At 44.7% G+C, this 17640-nt stretch overlaps 1 protein-coding gene across 3 annotated transcripts in view; it reads right to left on the bottom strand.

Annotated features, from left to right (window-relative positions):
• Positions 1 to 17640, bottom strand: part of dennd3a (DENN/MADD domain containing 3a) — a 31748-nt gene that overhangs the window by 7909 nt on the left and 6199 nt on the right. For 2 of the 3 annotated variants that reach the window (XM_035429218.1, XM_035429219.1), the window contains exons 2-19: positions 13056 to 13194; positions 12307 to 12583; positions 11458 to 11573; positions 11053 to 11177; positions 10871 to 10982; positions 10440 to 10559; positions 8879 to 9097; positions 8454 to 8569; positions 8015 to 8170; positions 7447 to 7543; positions 7006 to 7109; positions 5771 to 5952; positions 4767 to 5294; positions 4089 to 4175; positions 2476 to 2735; positions 1875 to 2045; positions 1107 to 1236; positions 337 to 444 (exon numbers count right to left, since the gene is read on the bottom strand). In XM_035429218.1, the coding sequence (XP_035285109.1) occupies positions 337 to 444; positions 1107 to 1236; positions 1875 to 2045; positions 2476 to 2735; positions 4089 to 4175; positions 4767 to 5294; positions 5771 to 5952; positions 7006 to 7109; positions 7447 to 7543; positions 8015 to 8170; positions 8454 to 8569; positions 8879 to 9097; positions 10440 to 10559; positions 10871 to 10982; positions 11053 to 11177; positions 11458 to 11573; positions 12307 to 12583; positions 13056 to 13139 (2992 nt within the window). In that variant the 5' untranslated portion in view covers positions 13140 to 13194. The remainder of the gene's footprint in view (positions 1 to 336; positions 445 to 1106; positions 1237 to 1874; positions 2046 to 2475; positions 2736 to 4088; positions 4176 to 4766; positions 5295 to 5770; positions 5953 to 7005; positions 7110 to 7446; positions 7544 to 8014; positions 8171 to 8453; positions 8570 to 8878; positions 9098 to 10439; positions 10560 to 10870; positions 10983 to 11052; positions 11178 to 11457; positions 11574 to 12306; positions 12584 to 13055; positions 13195 to 17640) is intronic. The other variant, XM_035429220.1, reaches the window with a different exon arrangement.

Genomic DNA, 17640 nt, shown 5'->3' with positions numbered 1-17640 from the left:
AATTTGAGTAATATGTTCATCAGCAGAACCCCGACAATACGTTTTTTGCCAACCACTTTTAAACATGCTTGTGAAGCCTATATGTATCGTCTTGTATTTTCTCCTCACTTCAGAGGGGTCTTTTACTCTCTGGCTGAATACAGAAACTGTTCCACGTACTACACACTGATGCCACATAGCAGCTCTTGCTGTACAGCGATTCCTATTCAAGACCACCCCTACTTCTGTTCCCTGACTGCTGGTACAAAGTGAAACTGAAATCTGATGGGCCGCTGTCGTGGAATTCGAACAGGCTGCTGGGAAACTGGTCATGCAGGATTTCTTGTGCAGGCATACCAGGAGTGTAGAGCAGGACGTCCACGCCCTGTGGGGAGGTCTGATCCACAGACGGGTTTATCTTGTGCTTCAGGGTCTCAGATGTCGTTTTCGGCACCATCATAGGCACTGCTCAAAGTACAGATAGCAGTTGTCAACAGCACGAAGTCACACAAAACATAGGAGGTTGTCTTACTCTTCTCATTCTTGACCTGAAATATATGTAATTACTTGAAAAAAGATATTGAAAAGTCGAAACTAAAACTTAACTGAAATCAAAATCGAAAACTAAATAAAAAATAAAAACCAATGAAAAACTATAATAACCCTGAAGCAGACTGAAACCCGTGGATGTTGCGCTAGGAGTTACTAGCATAGGCCCGTTTCATCACCACTAAGCTAAAGCTAGCTACTCTGGCATACTTGTGACTGTCTGACTGGTATGGATTCAGCTGCTGCTGAATTTCTGAAAGAGATGCAATAGCTAGCCAGAACTAAATATCTAGTTGTTTTGTTGGTGCGTTACCTTTGTCATCTTGAGGGTGTAGGCGGGGTTGAGAATGTGGTTACAATTTTTCAGATTGTAACCACAGGAGCGAAGGCAAGAATTCCTGCATAGTATGCCTTTAACTCAACTGCTACCATGTGACATGTGTAACTAATTATGATGCAAAACTCTTTTTAAACTGAGAAGCACAGCAGGCATTTGAAGATGGACACAGACACAGCAGAAGTATCTGGCCTTTCTGCGAGCCCTGAGGTGGTGCCTTATGGGACCGCGTTATACGCACCTTCCAGCTTCATCCTGTCAAAGTATGCCAACTTAGAGGCAGCGAAGATGGCCTTCTGTGACTGCAGGCACCCAACCACTGCGTCCATGAGAAGCACATTGGTCAAGGCCTGCTGCATGTACTGTGGGTCCTGAGGGGAGGACATTAGACAAAAAATAGGCTGGCTTGAATCTTTTTTCTAAATAAGTCAAAAACTCACTTATATCAAAATTTGCCAATGGACAAGACAATTTCGATTGACAAGAAAAAGTAATTTAAAACAAGCTAATATTTTCTACTTGAGAGAAAAAAAAGATTTTGTGTGTGTACAAGACTAAAACATTTGTTCAGCCCTTTTTTTGCAGTGCGTCTCTACCTCATTATGGGACACCATTATGAATATAATATCCCTTTTCAAAGTGCAACATGGGTGGGGTGAAAATGTGATCCTTCTCAGCAGAACTGAGAACCATGGGAGATGGGACATCCTACATTATGAATTCAAAACACAGAAAACAATAATACCAGCTGAAAGGGCATTTGGGGATTTCATTTCTTAGGTTTTTTTAATGGTTTACAATGGAAATGGAAATAATGGAAACAGAGCCAGGAATTTTATCCTTGGAGTCCGATAAAGAACAATAGCAGCCTACTGATGGCTGGCTTGTAAAAAATGGTCTGTTATTTTCTTTTTAAAGTCTCGGCCTTTGTGATTATACGCCTGGGGTGAAGCTGTGTCCGGTGATGCAATGATAGCGAGTGGAGCAGAGAGGGGGCGGAGCCCCTGACCTTGTGATCGTCCGCCATCTTCCTCCCGGCCCACATCTCCTTGATCATCAGGTTCCAGAGGTCACACTCAGACTTGAGGTTGGCCTCGAACATCTCCCTCCTCAGGCGGCTCTTGATCTTCAGCGAGGGGATCCTCAGCAGCAGGAAGGGTGCCGAGGAAATTTTCACCTCCTGCGTGAAAATGCAGTTCAGCCACTCAGATAATAATACATGTAGTATACCACCTCACTGTGTGGTGAGGAGTATTCACAGGCCTTAAGACAATGCGCACTGGGAGTTCTGTGTCCTAGGTTACACCCACTCTATATAAAGGGCTAATATGTAAAATCGACTCTGATTAAACTCATTGAGAATAGCAATCCACCTTCACTACACACACAGCTAGTAAACTAATCCAGCCCCAATAAACACAGGGCTAGTATGGTACTCCAACCCCACTAAACACACAGCTAGTATGGTAATCCAACCCCACTAAACACACGCCTAGTATGGCAATCCAACCCCACTAAACACACGGCTAGTATGGCAATTCAACCCCATTAATCACAGGTAATCCAACCGCATTAATCACAGGATGAGCACAGCAAGCGCCGAATTGAACCTCAATGTCTCTGAATTTGGTGATCTCCACATAGCCCGGCCGCCCCTCGGTAAGCAGGAACAGTCTCCTCTGCGTCATGGCGATCTTCCCCACGCCGTGGCTGGTCTTGACGGAGGAGGACAGCTTATAGACACACTCGTGGGTGTCCAGGTGCTCGATGACGGCAGCGGGCAGGTGCACGTCCTGCGCCTCCGCCTCGGTCTCCTTCCAAAAGGTGTAGAACAGTCGGAACATTTCCGGGTCGACCTGCTTCAGCTGACCTGAGGGAGGGGCAGAGGATGAGCTGGGCTTCGGTTGTGCGTGGCGGCTCACCTTGCAGCGTCGGCTGTGCTCGTTACACATCGTTCAAACTCACTGAATCAGTTAAACAACATGCACTTTGTACCAATTCCACACACAGGCACACACCTCCAATAAGCCATATAAATGTACTTCTGTACCAATAACCTACAGACACATTCATGCACACATTTAATATCCTGTTCAACTGTTCCATTTTGGACCTCAAGCTTGGACATGGTCTAACAATTACAGAAAAACTAAAATTCTAATAAACAAACATACACAGAATGGACCTCTTCAATGTGTACTCTCCTTCAGTCAGTCTAATGGCTGCAGTTAGCCAGTTACTGATGTAGTTATGACAGCAGAGACTTTCCTTGAAATTATGTGGACGGTAACCCAATTTGGATAAAGCACAGGACCACAAAAATGTTGACATCAGAAACATTTTCAGGGAAGGAATCATTTAGTGTTTTCACTGTATGATAACTACCGCATGACTAATCTCACTAGGTTCACCAGGATATTAGGGGAAACCCCATTACATCCTATTCCTTCTTCACTCCTAACACACCCACCGATAAAAGTTCAAACAGAACTGTGTATCTAGCACAGTGGAAGTTAAGATATTCCTGTTCCACTGACTTGACAAATTACAACTGCTAAGAAAAGTATTCAACCACAGAGCCGCAAACTGCAGCTTAAATGACAACTGAATTGAATGTCTGCTTCTAAAAATAGCCTCTCCTGCATTTGTTTTCCCTTGACAATTTTGAAAAAGACACACGGAAGGCGGAGAATGTCACAACGTCTGTCTACTGTTGGCTAAACAAGTGCCAGAAGCTTCCAGTGTGTTAAAGACAGGAAGCTCACAGAAGAGGGTTCTGCAGAGTAACTGTCAAAGATGCTGTCATGCATAACTTCTAACCATCAATCATTACGCTCCTTGCTGTACAGTACAAAGTCTCCCAACTCTGCATGCATTTCACACCATGCATCCTGAACTTCAACCATCCCACACAGTTACAGTATCGAGCAGAGCATAGCAGCAGACAGGACCGGTGTGCCATTTTGACAACAACATTTTCTTATAACAAGGAAGGCAGACGTCTCAGAAGTCGAAACATCAAAAACAAGACCTGAGACGCTTCTCAGGTTTTGGGTTTATTTCAGGGTTTTTTCAGGGGAAAGAGGTTCAGAGGCTCACAAAGCAATCAAACTGAGGCTAGGAGCAGAGAGCAGTTATAGGGCGAACGGGACATGCTGACACAGTGCGCTACCGCTAAGCACTCCGGCATGCGCAAGCCTTCGCGAGGCGGTCATTGGCTTACCATCCGAAGCAATGTAAAACACAGACTTGGAAGAAGCCGTCATTGCTGCGTCGGCACCTTGCCCACCCAAGCAACCCTTAAATGATTCTAACAAAGTGGATTAAGGCAGAGTCAGATTAATCATGCAGCGCACCAATCACAAGCACAGCCTATGTGGACAATACAATATGAGTGATGAGGCAGAGGGGCTGTAGTATTTAGCATGAGGCGCTAACATATCATTAGCCAGAATTAGCCAGTCACTGTCAGGACTGTAGACTGAATCATTTTATATATGCCAGGGATTAAACCAGTGCTTTCGCCAGCAGGAACAGAAAACTAAACAGCCCAATTACCTGACAAACCACTACAATACTGCATGTGTCTGCTAAATGATTATGAAGGAAAATAAGTAACAGGAATGGAAGGAGAGGGAAACTGCCGTTGTACCCTTGAGCAAGGTACTTAACCTGCATTGCTTCAGTATATATCCAGCTGTATAAATGGATACAATGTAAAATAAATGCTATGTAAAAAAGTTGTTTAAGTCGCTCTGGATAAGAGCGTCTGCTAAATGCCTGTAATGTAATGTAATGAAACAGTGTACAAATACTGCACACATATTTCTTAACCAACCAAACCTACATGCCACCCACCCACACCACGCACCCCCCCCATCGCCTCCCCACCCAAGCTCACCTACAGTCAACGCCTCAAAAAGCCGGTTGATGGTCCCGACGTCCCTGACTATACCGGACTCCTGGACGCGCTTCAGGAAGTCCTCCGGGTGCATGTGCGTGGTGGGCAGCTGGAACTTCTTGACGGCGTCGTCGCGGGCGGCGCGCTCGCCGTCCTGCTCCTTCATCACCTGGCTGAGGAGGCGCTTGAGCTCCGGGAGGCGCTCGGCCTGCGCCCGCTCCTTCCGCGACAGCGAGTCGCTCAGCGACCTCACCAGCTCGCCGGGGAAGATGTCCATGTCCGTCTTGTACAGGGTCTGGAAGTCGATGAGGGCGTCCAGGCGCCGGCCGCCCATGGTGTTCATGAAGCCGCGCAGGTAGTAGTACCGCGCCAGCAGGGCGCCGTTCTCCGGGGGCACCGAGGCGATGGCTTTTCCCAGAAGGCCGATCAGCTCCACGTAGTAGTTCTGAACGTATTGATAGGCCAGCGGCGGCGGAAAGTCCGGGAGCTTGAATGTTTTAACGGTTCTCCTCGGAATCTTCAGAACCCCTGAGGACGTTAGTAAAATACCACAGAAATAACAAGCAGGCTTTGGAATAGAGTAAAGCAATCAAAAAGCTGCTAGCCCCAGAAAATCACTAGCTGAGTGGCAGTGTAGTATACTAGGTAAGGAACTGGTCTTGTAACCGAAAGGTTGCAGGTTCGGTTCCTGGGTAGGACACTGCCGTTGTAAGGTACTTAACCTGCACTGCTTCAGCATATATCCAGCTGTATAAATGGATACAATGTAAATGCTATGTAAAATGTTGTGTAAATCTGCTAAATGTCTGTAAAAGAAATGCGTATTAAGTAAAATATAAATGTTAAAGGGCATCTTGTGTGTTTTTCTCATAAAATAACACATAAAATTTTACCCACTTTTGCTAAAACGGTTTGAAATTTGAATTGAAATTTCTCAAGAAAATCAAATTTTGAAAAATGAATCTTGGTGTGCAGAGCATGTGGTGGAGGCCTGCAAACCCTACCGCTCTCCAGGGTGAGGCTCCGCAGCGAGGCCTGCGTGTGCAGGGGCCCGGGGGGCTGCTCCGGTCCCAGGTTGGGCAGGCTCATGCCCAGCCGCTTGCTCAGCCGGTTCTCGGGAGCGCTGTGCTTGCGGGCCATCTCCTGCATGGTGGGCCGGCGGGGGGAGTCGTTCGATCCCTTCATCCTGCAAGGAGCCCCAGCCTGGGTCACTGAGAGAACGCCTGCTATCCCACGCACGTACGGCGCAACACGTCTTAGAGCGCGGTGCACAAAGCACCAGAATAAAAAGCAAAGCACTGGAGGAGAAGAGCTCATAAGCTACACGTCTATAGGAGCAAACAACTGAACTCAGAATAATGCAATGGCCATGGATGCCCAGAGGATATAATGCTAGTTAACACGTCCTGATCGGACAGCTTAGAAAAAATTCTAATTGAAAAATTATACATATATACATATGATATACATATATCATAGGAGATATACATATATTTTATCTAATGACAACTACAAGGTGCAACCAATATTCCAAAAATAAATAAATACAGAAATTAAAGAATGCTAACGTCACATCATGTGAGCATCGGTGGCACAGGTTATGATGTATATTTTCCAAACAATATATTTTTAAAACTTAAAATCAACCATTTTCAACAAACAATCAACCACGGTTTTTTTACTATCTTGGCCTAAAATTAAATACCAGTACCCCTTTTAAAGGATGTGAATCTACTGTTTGAGATTTTTCCATAATGAATAAAATATATTTCCTTTAAAGCAATTGCTTTGATGAAAATTAACAGTGCAAACACATTCTAGGCAACCATCTTTAGACTAAGTTGCATTAACACGCACTTCAAGAAGGCACGAGTATGGTCACATGAATGTGTCAAGCAAATCTCTAAAAATCACTGAACACTCACGTAAAACAATTTCATATCAGTTTACGGTTAGACGATAAATAAGTAACACATCTAGTCCAGCCTTCTGGAGACAGAGCAGTATTTTCAGTAATGTCAGGTAGCAGTAACCCTTATCCAAGACAAAGGCCTCATGACACGTGCACATGACACGTTAAAACGAAAACGTGAAAAGCATGCAAGCTATTAAACACAGTGCACAGCCTGACAAAACCTGACTATGCAGCAAGAGAAAAAGCAAAGGAAACGTGGGGCTTTACAGGAAGGAGGTGTGAGGAGGGCACATGGAGAGAGCTGCAGTGGGTTCTGGGAGTTACCTCTGTGCTTCCGAGCGAGTACTCCGCTCCATGCTTGTGAAAGAATCCATCTTCCTGTTCAGACGGTCCTTCAGGAAGGAATGAAATATGTGCGTGTCCAGAACCTAGCAGAGAAGGAGGACAAATGGAGTAAGAAGGCAAAGAGAAGAGAAAGGGTTCTGATTTGAGTGCCCTCAACAATTCAGAACCCAAAGCTCTCTGTCATTCATCTTTTCCATTTTTGTAAAGTGTATATAAACAAAATTAATATTGGAACCCAGTGATTGCATTTTAATGTACATTATGTGGAATGTAAATTTCTTTTAAAAAATTTTTTATCCAGCAACCTGCAAGCCTGAACACAAACACGTGAAAACACGCACACACGCACGCACGCTCAGAGGCAGGCAGGCAGGCAGGCAGGCAGGCAGATAGACAGGCAGGCAGGCATGCACACAGTACCTTTTTATAAAAGTGCTGGTCCGCAGCCTCCCTGGACCTCAGGAATTCCTCACTGTTAAACACTCGGTGTTCATAATTGAGATGATCGTGCACTTCCCTGGGATAAAAAGCATTGCTCTTCATCATCACTGAAGAATGTCAATTAAAAATTCCAATGACATAATCTTTGCAGGGTACATGAGTTCTTAAAATTACACCAAATTCAAATGAGTACAGATATATACTATACATGAAAGACTACTGCCAACTAATTACTACTGTCCAACTGGATGACTGACTAATATCCATTTGCACAGCTAATACAGCAGTAATTGAACCCATTTACACAATTTCCAGAATACTGTCATTAAAGCAATAAACATCTTAGTTTTAGTAGTTTGTCATCAGTTGATCCAGAAATACAACCTACAAAGTATCCTATCAAATTCTCAGCTTTCTGTTTTGTTTGGAAAGTCAACTTGCAGGAGAGTGAGATGTAATCACTGAAAATAATCATACGTGCCAATTTAACACGCAAAACACTCACCCTGGAGGGTTTTCACCAGTGACTCAGCAGGAAATTACTGACCTGAAGATGTTGACTATCAGCTCCAGAGTGATGGCCTGTATTTCCCTGTTGAGCTGCTCTTGCCACAGCCTCCTCTGTGACCGTAGCTCGTTAATGTCTGTGCTGGTCCCCAGGCCACAGACTTCCAGGTCATAGTGGACCTGAAGCCCCGTCCTCCTACAGGAAGAACCGACAGCTCAAAAAGAGGGTATTTCACTAGGGAAATATCTGTGACTCACTGCCACACTGCCACATAATGCTGCATTGCTCTCTGTAATTAACAATGAAGAGTAATAGTTATGGTCACTGCCCAAAACTGAAGACAAAGAACAAGTCATTAGAGTAGTGTGCAAGCTTTCTATAAGCATAAACACACACATGGCAATGAAGTTCTGATTCATAAAATCACAAAAAATAGAACAATGCCTACATAACTAAGCTGTCCGCTTTTTTTGCTTACCTTCTCATGAAACACTCCTTAGCGACCAGCGGGATGTCTGGGATGGTGACGCTCTCAGAACCAGAGGATGACACCGTCCCGTCGTCGATGTTGATCAAAACCAGGTCATCCATTTCCTGACAGGAAATGAAAAAGTTCAACGGACGCTCCTTTTCCTCTCTCTCAAGTGTGAAATACGTCATTTAGCCTCAAGTGGCTGCTGTGCTGCCTGCAACCACATAAGGAACACTGCAACTGAGGCACACACGCTCTTCTGATACACTCGCCCAAAGCAAGTGGCTACACTGCACCCTGCTGTCCACACAGTACTACAGGAACATTAGCCTGACACTCCTGAAGCTCATCAAAACCAGAAACGAAGTTCACTGACAGTACTGGATACACCGCTCCCACATGCACGCAACTGGGTAAGATGAGAACGTTACCGTGGCAACCTCCTCAAAGTGGCGCAGGTGGCAGCCCATGAGGAAGGCGGTTGGGGCCATGAGGAAGTCCAGCATCTGGCGGGAGAGGATGGGGACGTAGGGGTGCTGCCAGAGCAGAGGGCGGATGTACAGCATGAAGCACTCTGCAGTGAGCGTGAGCAGCGCCCAGTCCGAGGAGAAGAACACCACCCGCTGCTCCATCATGATGCAGGTCACGATCTGGAAAAGGCCGGACAGACAGACACACACACACAGCTCACTGATTGGCTATCGCAATAGCCAAGATCTGTGTACCCACAGTATTATGCTCAAGTGTGATGCAATATGTTTCTCAATATGCTTACATTTCCTGTGAAATGCACAGACTTTCTTGTACACATTACTTGAGACAGAAAGGCCCGGACGCCCTGTGCAATACCCGTTTTGCAAGTGCAAAAAGCAAATCACTTTGGAAGCTAGCTTTTGATTAAACTTGATTCTAACAACTAATAACAGCGTTACCAAATTTCACTCCAAATCCTCTCCTGGGGAAAGTGCAGCCAACAGGAAACTGTATGCTGATCAGCAGTTTAAAGCCAGGACATCCAACTAATTCTGTGTGGAATTTCAAGTGTACTTTTCGCAAAAAAAAAAAAAGCATAGGTTTTGGGCCCAAACTGGTCTGGCACACTTCAGCATGGTACTGGGTTGACATCTGCACACAGTAGTTATTCATATTGATAGGCTCTGCAGGCAGAAGAGAGTGCAATTTCACCTCCACATTAATCCATTGTGGCAAATAAGTATCAATTCATTTCAGTGTCTTCCCAAACTATTTGAATACGGCTTTTTCACTGCTATTGGGAACAGGGGCGGAGCTAAGGAGGTATAACAGGGGAAGCTTCCCTGGGCACTCTTGGGTCCAGGGGACCCCTAGACGTTGGGTGTGTATGTGTGCATGCACGCAGGAGAGGCCCTCTCATATTTTCTTCCCTGCACAAAATAATTTATAGATCTGTCCATGACTGGGAAACCAACATAACATCCTCAAGTTGGCTGAAAAACAAGCACAAAACTGTGCAGACCCACGGCACACCTGTACAAAGTGTCATGAGTAAAACTTGGCTATACTATATAGCTATATATATATAACTATATAGCTAGCTAGCTATGTCATGTCCTCACCTCTGTAACGTTATTTGTTTTCCTCTGTGTGTCAGTACATCTGTATCAGTGGTGCGTGCTAAGTAGGTTAACTAAAGTAGGCGAAACGCTAACATGTTAGGGTTAGCAAAAGCAACGTTAGGCGATAAAGCTGTGCTTAAAAATCTGGCGCTGTTCAAAGTGGTGATTTTGGGAGATGCACCTGCGCATGTGTCCTACTAAACGAAGCACCACCTGCGCATGCGTCCCACAGGTCGAGTGAGTGAGTACAATTTGACATGTATAGCCCATGGCGGCAGTTCCTGCGCGCCGTGGGAAAAATGAAAAGCATTTATGGTACAACGGAGAATTGAGCCATGCAGAAATGGCATGAAAGAATCCTTATCTTACGTTTCCTTTTTGTCACAGATGCACCCACCTGCAAAAGCTGCCTGGGTTTGAAGCACAGAAAGGGCAGGTGGAGATCCAGGTCCACGGCTGGGTTATCTCTGTCTTCTCTGGAGGGCAGCACGATCTGCAGCGGCCGGAGGCTAAACGTCTGGGCGCACAATCACAACGACGACACGCTATCATTTCATCATCTTTAACAACCTTTCATTTCCCATTTCTATGCTCTCCCTGAAAAATGGGAATTCCCAATCAGAACTGTAGTCAGAACATTGTTTGGAGTCCATCAGGACAGTAGGGCACATAGAATGCACTACGGACAAGTGCCTCAGCTGAATAAGCCACTCTGGAGCCACTCAGACCTGTGACAATGCTCAAACCGGGAGGAACTGCACTGGCTCGGGAAGACTTGACGTGCAGAGGCGGGAATCGGAGGCAGCAGGCCTCGGCATCGCAGCTCACCACGTGAAGCTGTCCAGGAGGCGGTATGGGCACCAACGCCAGCCTGGCGGCAAACTCCTTCACCCGCTCCTCGAAGTCCGCCATGCGACACGTCCTCAGCTGCACCAGCAGGCTGTGGATATGCACAGTATGAGCCAGAGAAAGAGAGACAAACCCAGGCGCCGGAACCCGCCGGTGCTCACCATGAGAGGCAGTCCCGGAGGGCGTTGTAGTACGGGTACTTGGATATGACACAGATCGCGAAAGGGCTGTACAGTCGTGGTGTCTTCGAGGTAGACCAGTGTCCATTCTGGTGCAGGACACTGTCCTGGGAAAACGGAAACAGAAGGTCTGCCTGAACTCACAGTGTTTGCACACCAGTGTAGCCACCATCACACGGAGAACACTCCAAGGAAACATACGAATGGAAAGTCAGTGTTCAAAGATAATTCTTTGGCATTGCATTTTCACTCAGTCACATGAATCGTTCCAGAGAAGAAACGGAATACTTAAATAGCAAATAGTACATACGACCAAGTATTAAAGGGCCCAACTTAGCAGACATTTTTAACAATGTGAAGGAATCTGCTGAACACAGTAACTCCCACCTGTACAGGCCTGTAATACTGAACCACCACCCCATGTGTCTGGTTGCCAAAAACGTCAGTGAAAACCAGGAAGTGGAAGCAGTCTTCTCTTGAGTCGCTTGATAACTGAAGCCCTCCTAGGCAGGGGAAAAAAATAAAATGCATAAATTCAAAGGAGAGTCATCATATAACGAATGTCATATGTAAACAAATGCTAAATACTTCCATGTTAGTGCAAGACATATTTATTTGTAGGATGCATGGGTCTCACTAACAGACTTTCATGCACAATCCTGGTTTTGTTTAAACGCCTCAGTGATAATTCACAGATGTTTCCCCCAGATTCACCTGCTATGTGTGTGAGATAGGACTGTTGCAGACGTCAGACATTATGAAGTTCCTGTTTTGCACAGTGAACATGTTCAGTTTGTTGCAAACACCCCCACCACATTTCTATGTGTTTGATGTTCTCATCAGTGTTTCAATAGTTTTATTCTGGGTGTGGTGCACAGTACAAGCTTACTCTTTCCCAAGTAATGGCACAAGCATAGGAATCCAATTAATACATTTATTACATGATAATTATAACAAATCTTAAGTCATTTAACTATCTTTAGTTGCCTTCTGAAACAATTAATCAATGAGATACAGTGTCTCGTGTTTTCAAAGCAAAACTTATCTTTCATGACCATTTGGTGGGGATGCAAATCTTTGTCTTGGAGATACAGGAAAATGTGTTCCTTGGAATGAGACTGCTTTTGCCTCATCATTAGTCAATTCTTCAGTACAGTGCAGTCAAACTCAACTCTTAAACTCATAAACACATTATCAAGACGCTTCACTGCGCAGGTCCCTTATTTCCATGGTTACCAGGGAAGCAGAGCTGGGGCAGGGCCACGAGGTCAATGTCCTTGGGAACGCTGATGTCCTCCGAGGTGCCCTCGCCATTTCGGACGGCGTCCGCGTCGCGCGCAGCTCCCTCGGGTCTCTCCCTCTTCTTCTTGATGAAGGAGCGGCGCCGCTGGACCCTGCTGAAAGCGTTGGGCCCCGGGCCCTCCCCCGCAGCCTCCTTCGCCACAAAGGGGGGGGCGTGCACCTGCAGGACTTCTGCATCGACTGCGGGGAGCTCCCGGCCCTGCAGCCAGGACTGCACACAAACCGTCTCTCTTTAAGCTGACATTCTGTCATCTTTTTAAAGCATAATGCAGCAAACATTGATAAACAGCAAGAAATAACACACATAAATACAGGGTAAAAATGGACTCCTAAATAATAATTGCATCACCAAAACCCAGCATGTAAGGCCAGCCTAGAATATCGTTGGGGTTTTTTTTAAACCTCATACAGCAAAGGTTGAAGGTTTGCCTGTGTTTTCATTTCCTTCTAACCACAGCACACTCTTTATAGATCTGCCCAGCCACCCCACCCCACTCCACTCCACTCCAAGTGAGACAAGCAAGTGTTGTGCACCCTTGCCCGTTTTTTATTTTCAGACAGAGGGTCCTTTTAGCTGTCAAAACATTACATCACTGCCCTTAAGAGCTGGCAAAAACTCACTTTTCCAGTCAAATCAAACTACACCCAGATGTCAAATCTGGCATAACCTAATGCTAATTTACCTGGTGCGCTTCTTTGAGCTTATCGCTGGCGGCTCCGATGACCACGCAAGCTTCCAGCAGCCCGGCGGGGAGATTCTCCGCCATCAGAACCCAACAGTGACGCGTTCTGCACCAGGCGGGACTCGATCATGGCCTCACACTAATGGGAAAACAACCAAACATGATGGAAACTGGCAGAAGAAAGGGACTCTTTAATTAGTTAACTGCGTCACCGGAAAGCTCTGGCCGACATTGACTGGCTCTCTCAGCCAAGAAACCATCTCGAAAGCCCAACAGCAGCAGAACCCAAGGACCTGCGAGCACTCCACTTTGATGCAGATGTCATCTGCTAATATGTCAGGTAAAAAAAGAAATCTGAGGGCACATGCTTCCTGCTTCCTATTGCAAGTTAACCGCAATGAAATTGAAACTAAAAATTGGTTAGCCTGCAACCTTTCCTTCAACCAAAGGTGGTAAAACTTGTGCTTGACAGAACAATATAGCTATATTTTTAGGTTCCCCTTCTGTGTACACAGTACTGCAGCCGTAATAAAGAGATAAAATGCAAGGCTTGCCTCATTAAGGAAAAAAGTGGCCTGAAGATCTGTTTAAAGTCTAACTTTGATAGTACTTCCCTGAAGCATTGAATTGAAGGGAAGTTCCTGAGTGGAATTTGATTAATGTGTGCTGAGGGCAGAGACTGCTGGAAATCCACACAATCAGGAAAACAAATGTTCTTCTGGGGCTAAACGCAGGTAAACAGTCTAACACTATATATACATAAATATACATTTATAGATACAGTAGACAAGCAAGGATTAAGTAAAAATATGTTTATGTTCTGAATCCAGTGGTTTCAACAGGCAATGCCCTTGTTGAAATGTTCAGCACTCATATAAAATATAGTTTACGTGATTTACATGAATAATTATTGTTGAAAATGAAAATTATCAATTAAATTGCCAAACCCATTAATAGGTCAGTCAGACTACAGTAAACTGGTGGAATCAACCAACAAGTCAAAAGAAACTAGGCTATATCAGGTCTTAAATAATTAAATTCAATAAAAAGCAGTCAATTAGAATAATGAATTGAAATCATACATTCCTTATTGAATGCAGGCTCACCACTCCCAAATTGCAAAACAGAAGACACTAAACAAAACATTGAACAATTTGGAAATACCAGAAAAGCGAGAGAGACCGATAAGCCAGACCTTGCCAGAGTATTAATCTCTTCCAGATTCAGTGCCAGACAAACAAAAGGAAACAAGCTAAAACACCCAACCAAGGAACCACCACCATAATAAAAAGAGGAAAACTCTTCTTATCCAAGGCTCCAAAACTGACTGCAATAACAACACAACTTTTTCCCAGTGGCCATCTAAAATACCTTACCCAGCATGGCTTGAGGATGTTTGCCCTGATTGGGTGATGCTGAGTTAAGGTGTGGAAGGGAAGGGGGGGTTGGGGTGAAGGTTCATTTATGACAAGGACTGACCTAAAAGATAACCGTGTACTTATTGATTGAAGTGAACGGTGAAGAGTGCCTGACCGGCAAAGAAATGTGTTAACACAGCGGACAAATTAGGCTATATCTATAAATAGCATCTTTGGGGAAAAAACGGTACGGTTGAGGGTCAGGCACTCTTCACGGTAAGAAGAAATTTCAGGTTTTTTCCGATATTGCTTGTGTCTACAGTGCTGCGACGGAAACAACGATAGATTTACTCAGGAGCCACATCTGTCAAAAATGTAAACAAGTCAGGCGGTTTTCACGGTCAGGAAAAATATTATGACAACATGGTCATGTAGCTAACTTAGTTAGCTAGCCAAACACTCAGTAACACAGATACCTTGGTGCCATTTAGGGATAATGTCAAGGAGGAAAGGTAGCCTACTGTAAAAGCCAAAAAACCTTAGACAGTTAGACATGTTTAAATGTGCCCAGCATTCCAAGGCTTGTTGTAAGATTCCGTAGCCAATCAGGACTTTTTTGTAAAGTGCAAAAACTTTGATATTATTTATTTTAATTTAATTTATTTTGTTGTTGTTGAAAACACAGCATTCCAAGACTATACATTGTTGTCAGATTCTTTGTAAGACTCTGCTATGCTCTAAATAGTTGTTGATTTTTTAAAATGTGTGTTGAATAAATGACTTATTTATAACAACATTCACATTACGTAGTCATGTTTTCAAATCTCCAATCTTACCACTGACTTAACGTAGGGCCCTATGGAATCTGTGTCATAGCTTTTTAAAATTCTCAATTCCGTGATTCTGTCCGTGATTCTGTTATCACAGAAACTATAGGGCCCTACCTTAATGCTGCCATCAGTCTGTTGCTGGCCTGCGCCGGGCCCTCGTCAAAAAAGACACTTGGCCGCTGGCCCGCGCCGGGCGCTGTCAAAAGATACTTGCCACCGGGCCTAACAACTTTTCTGGGGGAAACCCTGCATGCCCATTGCTAACAGGCACATAGAATCAAACATTCAATCTCCATTGACAAACACTGGCAGTAGAATGGGTCATACTGAAGAGCTCAGTGACTTTCAACGTGGCACTGTCATAGGATGCCACCTTTTCAACAAGTCAGTTTGTCAAATTTCTGCCCTGCTAGATGCCCCCCAGTCAACTGCGAGTGCTGTGAAGTGGAAACATATAGGAGCAACAACAGCTCAGCCGTGAAGCGATAGGCCACACAACCTCACAGAACAAGACCGTCGAGTGCTGAAGCGTGAAGAGCATAACAAACATTTGTCCTCGGTTGCAACACTCACTACACAGTTCCAAACAATCTCTGGAAGCAACATCAACACAAGAACTGTTCATCAAGAGCTTCCTGAAATTGGTTTCCATGGCCGAGCAGCCGTACACAAGCCTATGCTTATGGTGCAATGCCAAGAGTCACCATGCACAATGCCAGGCATCACCATGCATACTGCCAATTAATTATAAAATAATAAAAGTGTTATTTATAGGTAGCTCCGTATAGACAACTCCCATTCAACCTCAACGTTTACTCAAGACTCTATAACAGGAGAGGGCCCCTGGAAGTGTCAAAACGATGATGAAAACGCTGTAGCACAGGCACCCCGTCCCTAACAGAGAGACTGTTAGGCACACGCTGAGTGCAATATATAAAAACAAAAGGAACAGTTCTGAAGCACATTAAAAACTGTGTGAGTGTCAGTCTCACAGCTGATATTTAGCCAGACATATACGTAACAGTGAATAAACATGTCACAACGGAGGACTGGAGACTTGAATGCTTTGCACAGAAAATAAAACAAAAGAGGGAAAGTCACACAGCAGTCAGTACAGCACAGCTGTGCACTGAAGGGGAAATGAAACACTCCAGGAAGTTCAGGAGATTTTTTAAAATGATAATGAGACATATAAGACGCCGCAGCAGTTAAAAATACAAGAAAACAAGTTCCAAGTAAATTCAGTTTGATTGCCCGAAACATAACTAGCTCGCAGCCCCATCCTTTTCCATCTCTTCATAATGTCAGAGTAATGGTTCCACCACATCTCACATCTTTTCTTTACATGCTGTCAGACATTAGAGGCCGTGACATCAGAAGCGCCTGAACTAAAATGTTCAGTTTCACTGCGTTGCCCCTGGGTGTAGTAACAACTTTGACGGCAACAAGACCTCAACAAAAACTCGCCACAAATCACTTTTTAAATTCATGTGTCTATTTTACGACTGAAAAGGCATAATTTATGGATTTACACTGATTTATATTTTGGTTCAAGGTTTGCATAAGTTAACTTACATTGATGGTACATTTTCAGGTAACAAAACTGAGAGAGAAAGATAAAAACACTGAGAAACCACAATGCAAACTCACTTCGCTATAGCAGTTTAATATTGTCATTTTTGGAGGGGTTGGGATTTTAGAGAATTAGAAAGGCCTACCAGTTGGATATCAAGCTGGCAATTGAGCCCATATGTAAAGCCAGAGAAAGCGACTCCTCACAGTACATGGCATTGGAAATGCACCCAGATGACCCCCGAGGTGGTAAAGCAAGGAAAGTGTCATTGTGAAACTGCCACTCATTCACCACATTAAACCCTTCGGTTAACGGTGAAGAGAGGGAACCTGTCGTAACCTCTCAAGAAACCATGAGAAGGCCACGGGCCCAAGTCAACAGAGGAGGGTTTTTGTAAAGGTTGTATGTACAATATGGCCGCAAAGAAAACAAATATAAAGACTGTAAGCCTGAAAGAGAACAATGAGAAAAGACTGTGGGGAGAATACTTCAAGTGCACAACAAGCCCCAGTCCAATATTCCCCAGTCAAATCCATATAAAAAAAATACAAAAACATAGAAACCCGAAGTAAGGCGAGAAGGTGAAGGAAAAGGTGAACCTTGGGACCCCCGTGGCCAGTCTGGTTGGATAGACCCTGAATATCCCCTCCTAGCCCAGGTCCAAAGGTGGCGAGAACCACATTATAACAATGGCAGAGTGGACTGTGGGCAGTCCACAGAGCATTTATACCTATCCCTCCTCACTACCACATCAAGACCCTCTTTAGACTGCTGAATGGTCATCTCCAAGGCCCCACTATGTGTTAGATATGTTCAAGGGGGCA

This window comes from Anguilla anguilla, chromosome 8 (genome assembly GCF_013347855.1).
Source record: "Anguilla anguilla isolate fAngAng1 chromosome 8, fAngAng1.pri, whole genome shotgun sequence".
Classification (NCBI taxonomy): domain Eukaryota; kingdom Metazoa; phylum Chordata; class Actinopteri; order Anguilliformes; family Anguillidae; genus Anguilla; species Anguilla anguilla.
Note: the sequence above shows the minus strand (reverse complement) of the source record. Positions and strands in the feature narration are given on the sequence as shown.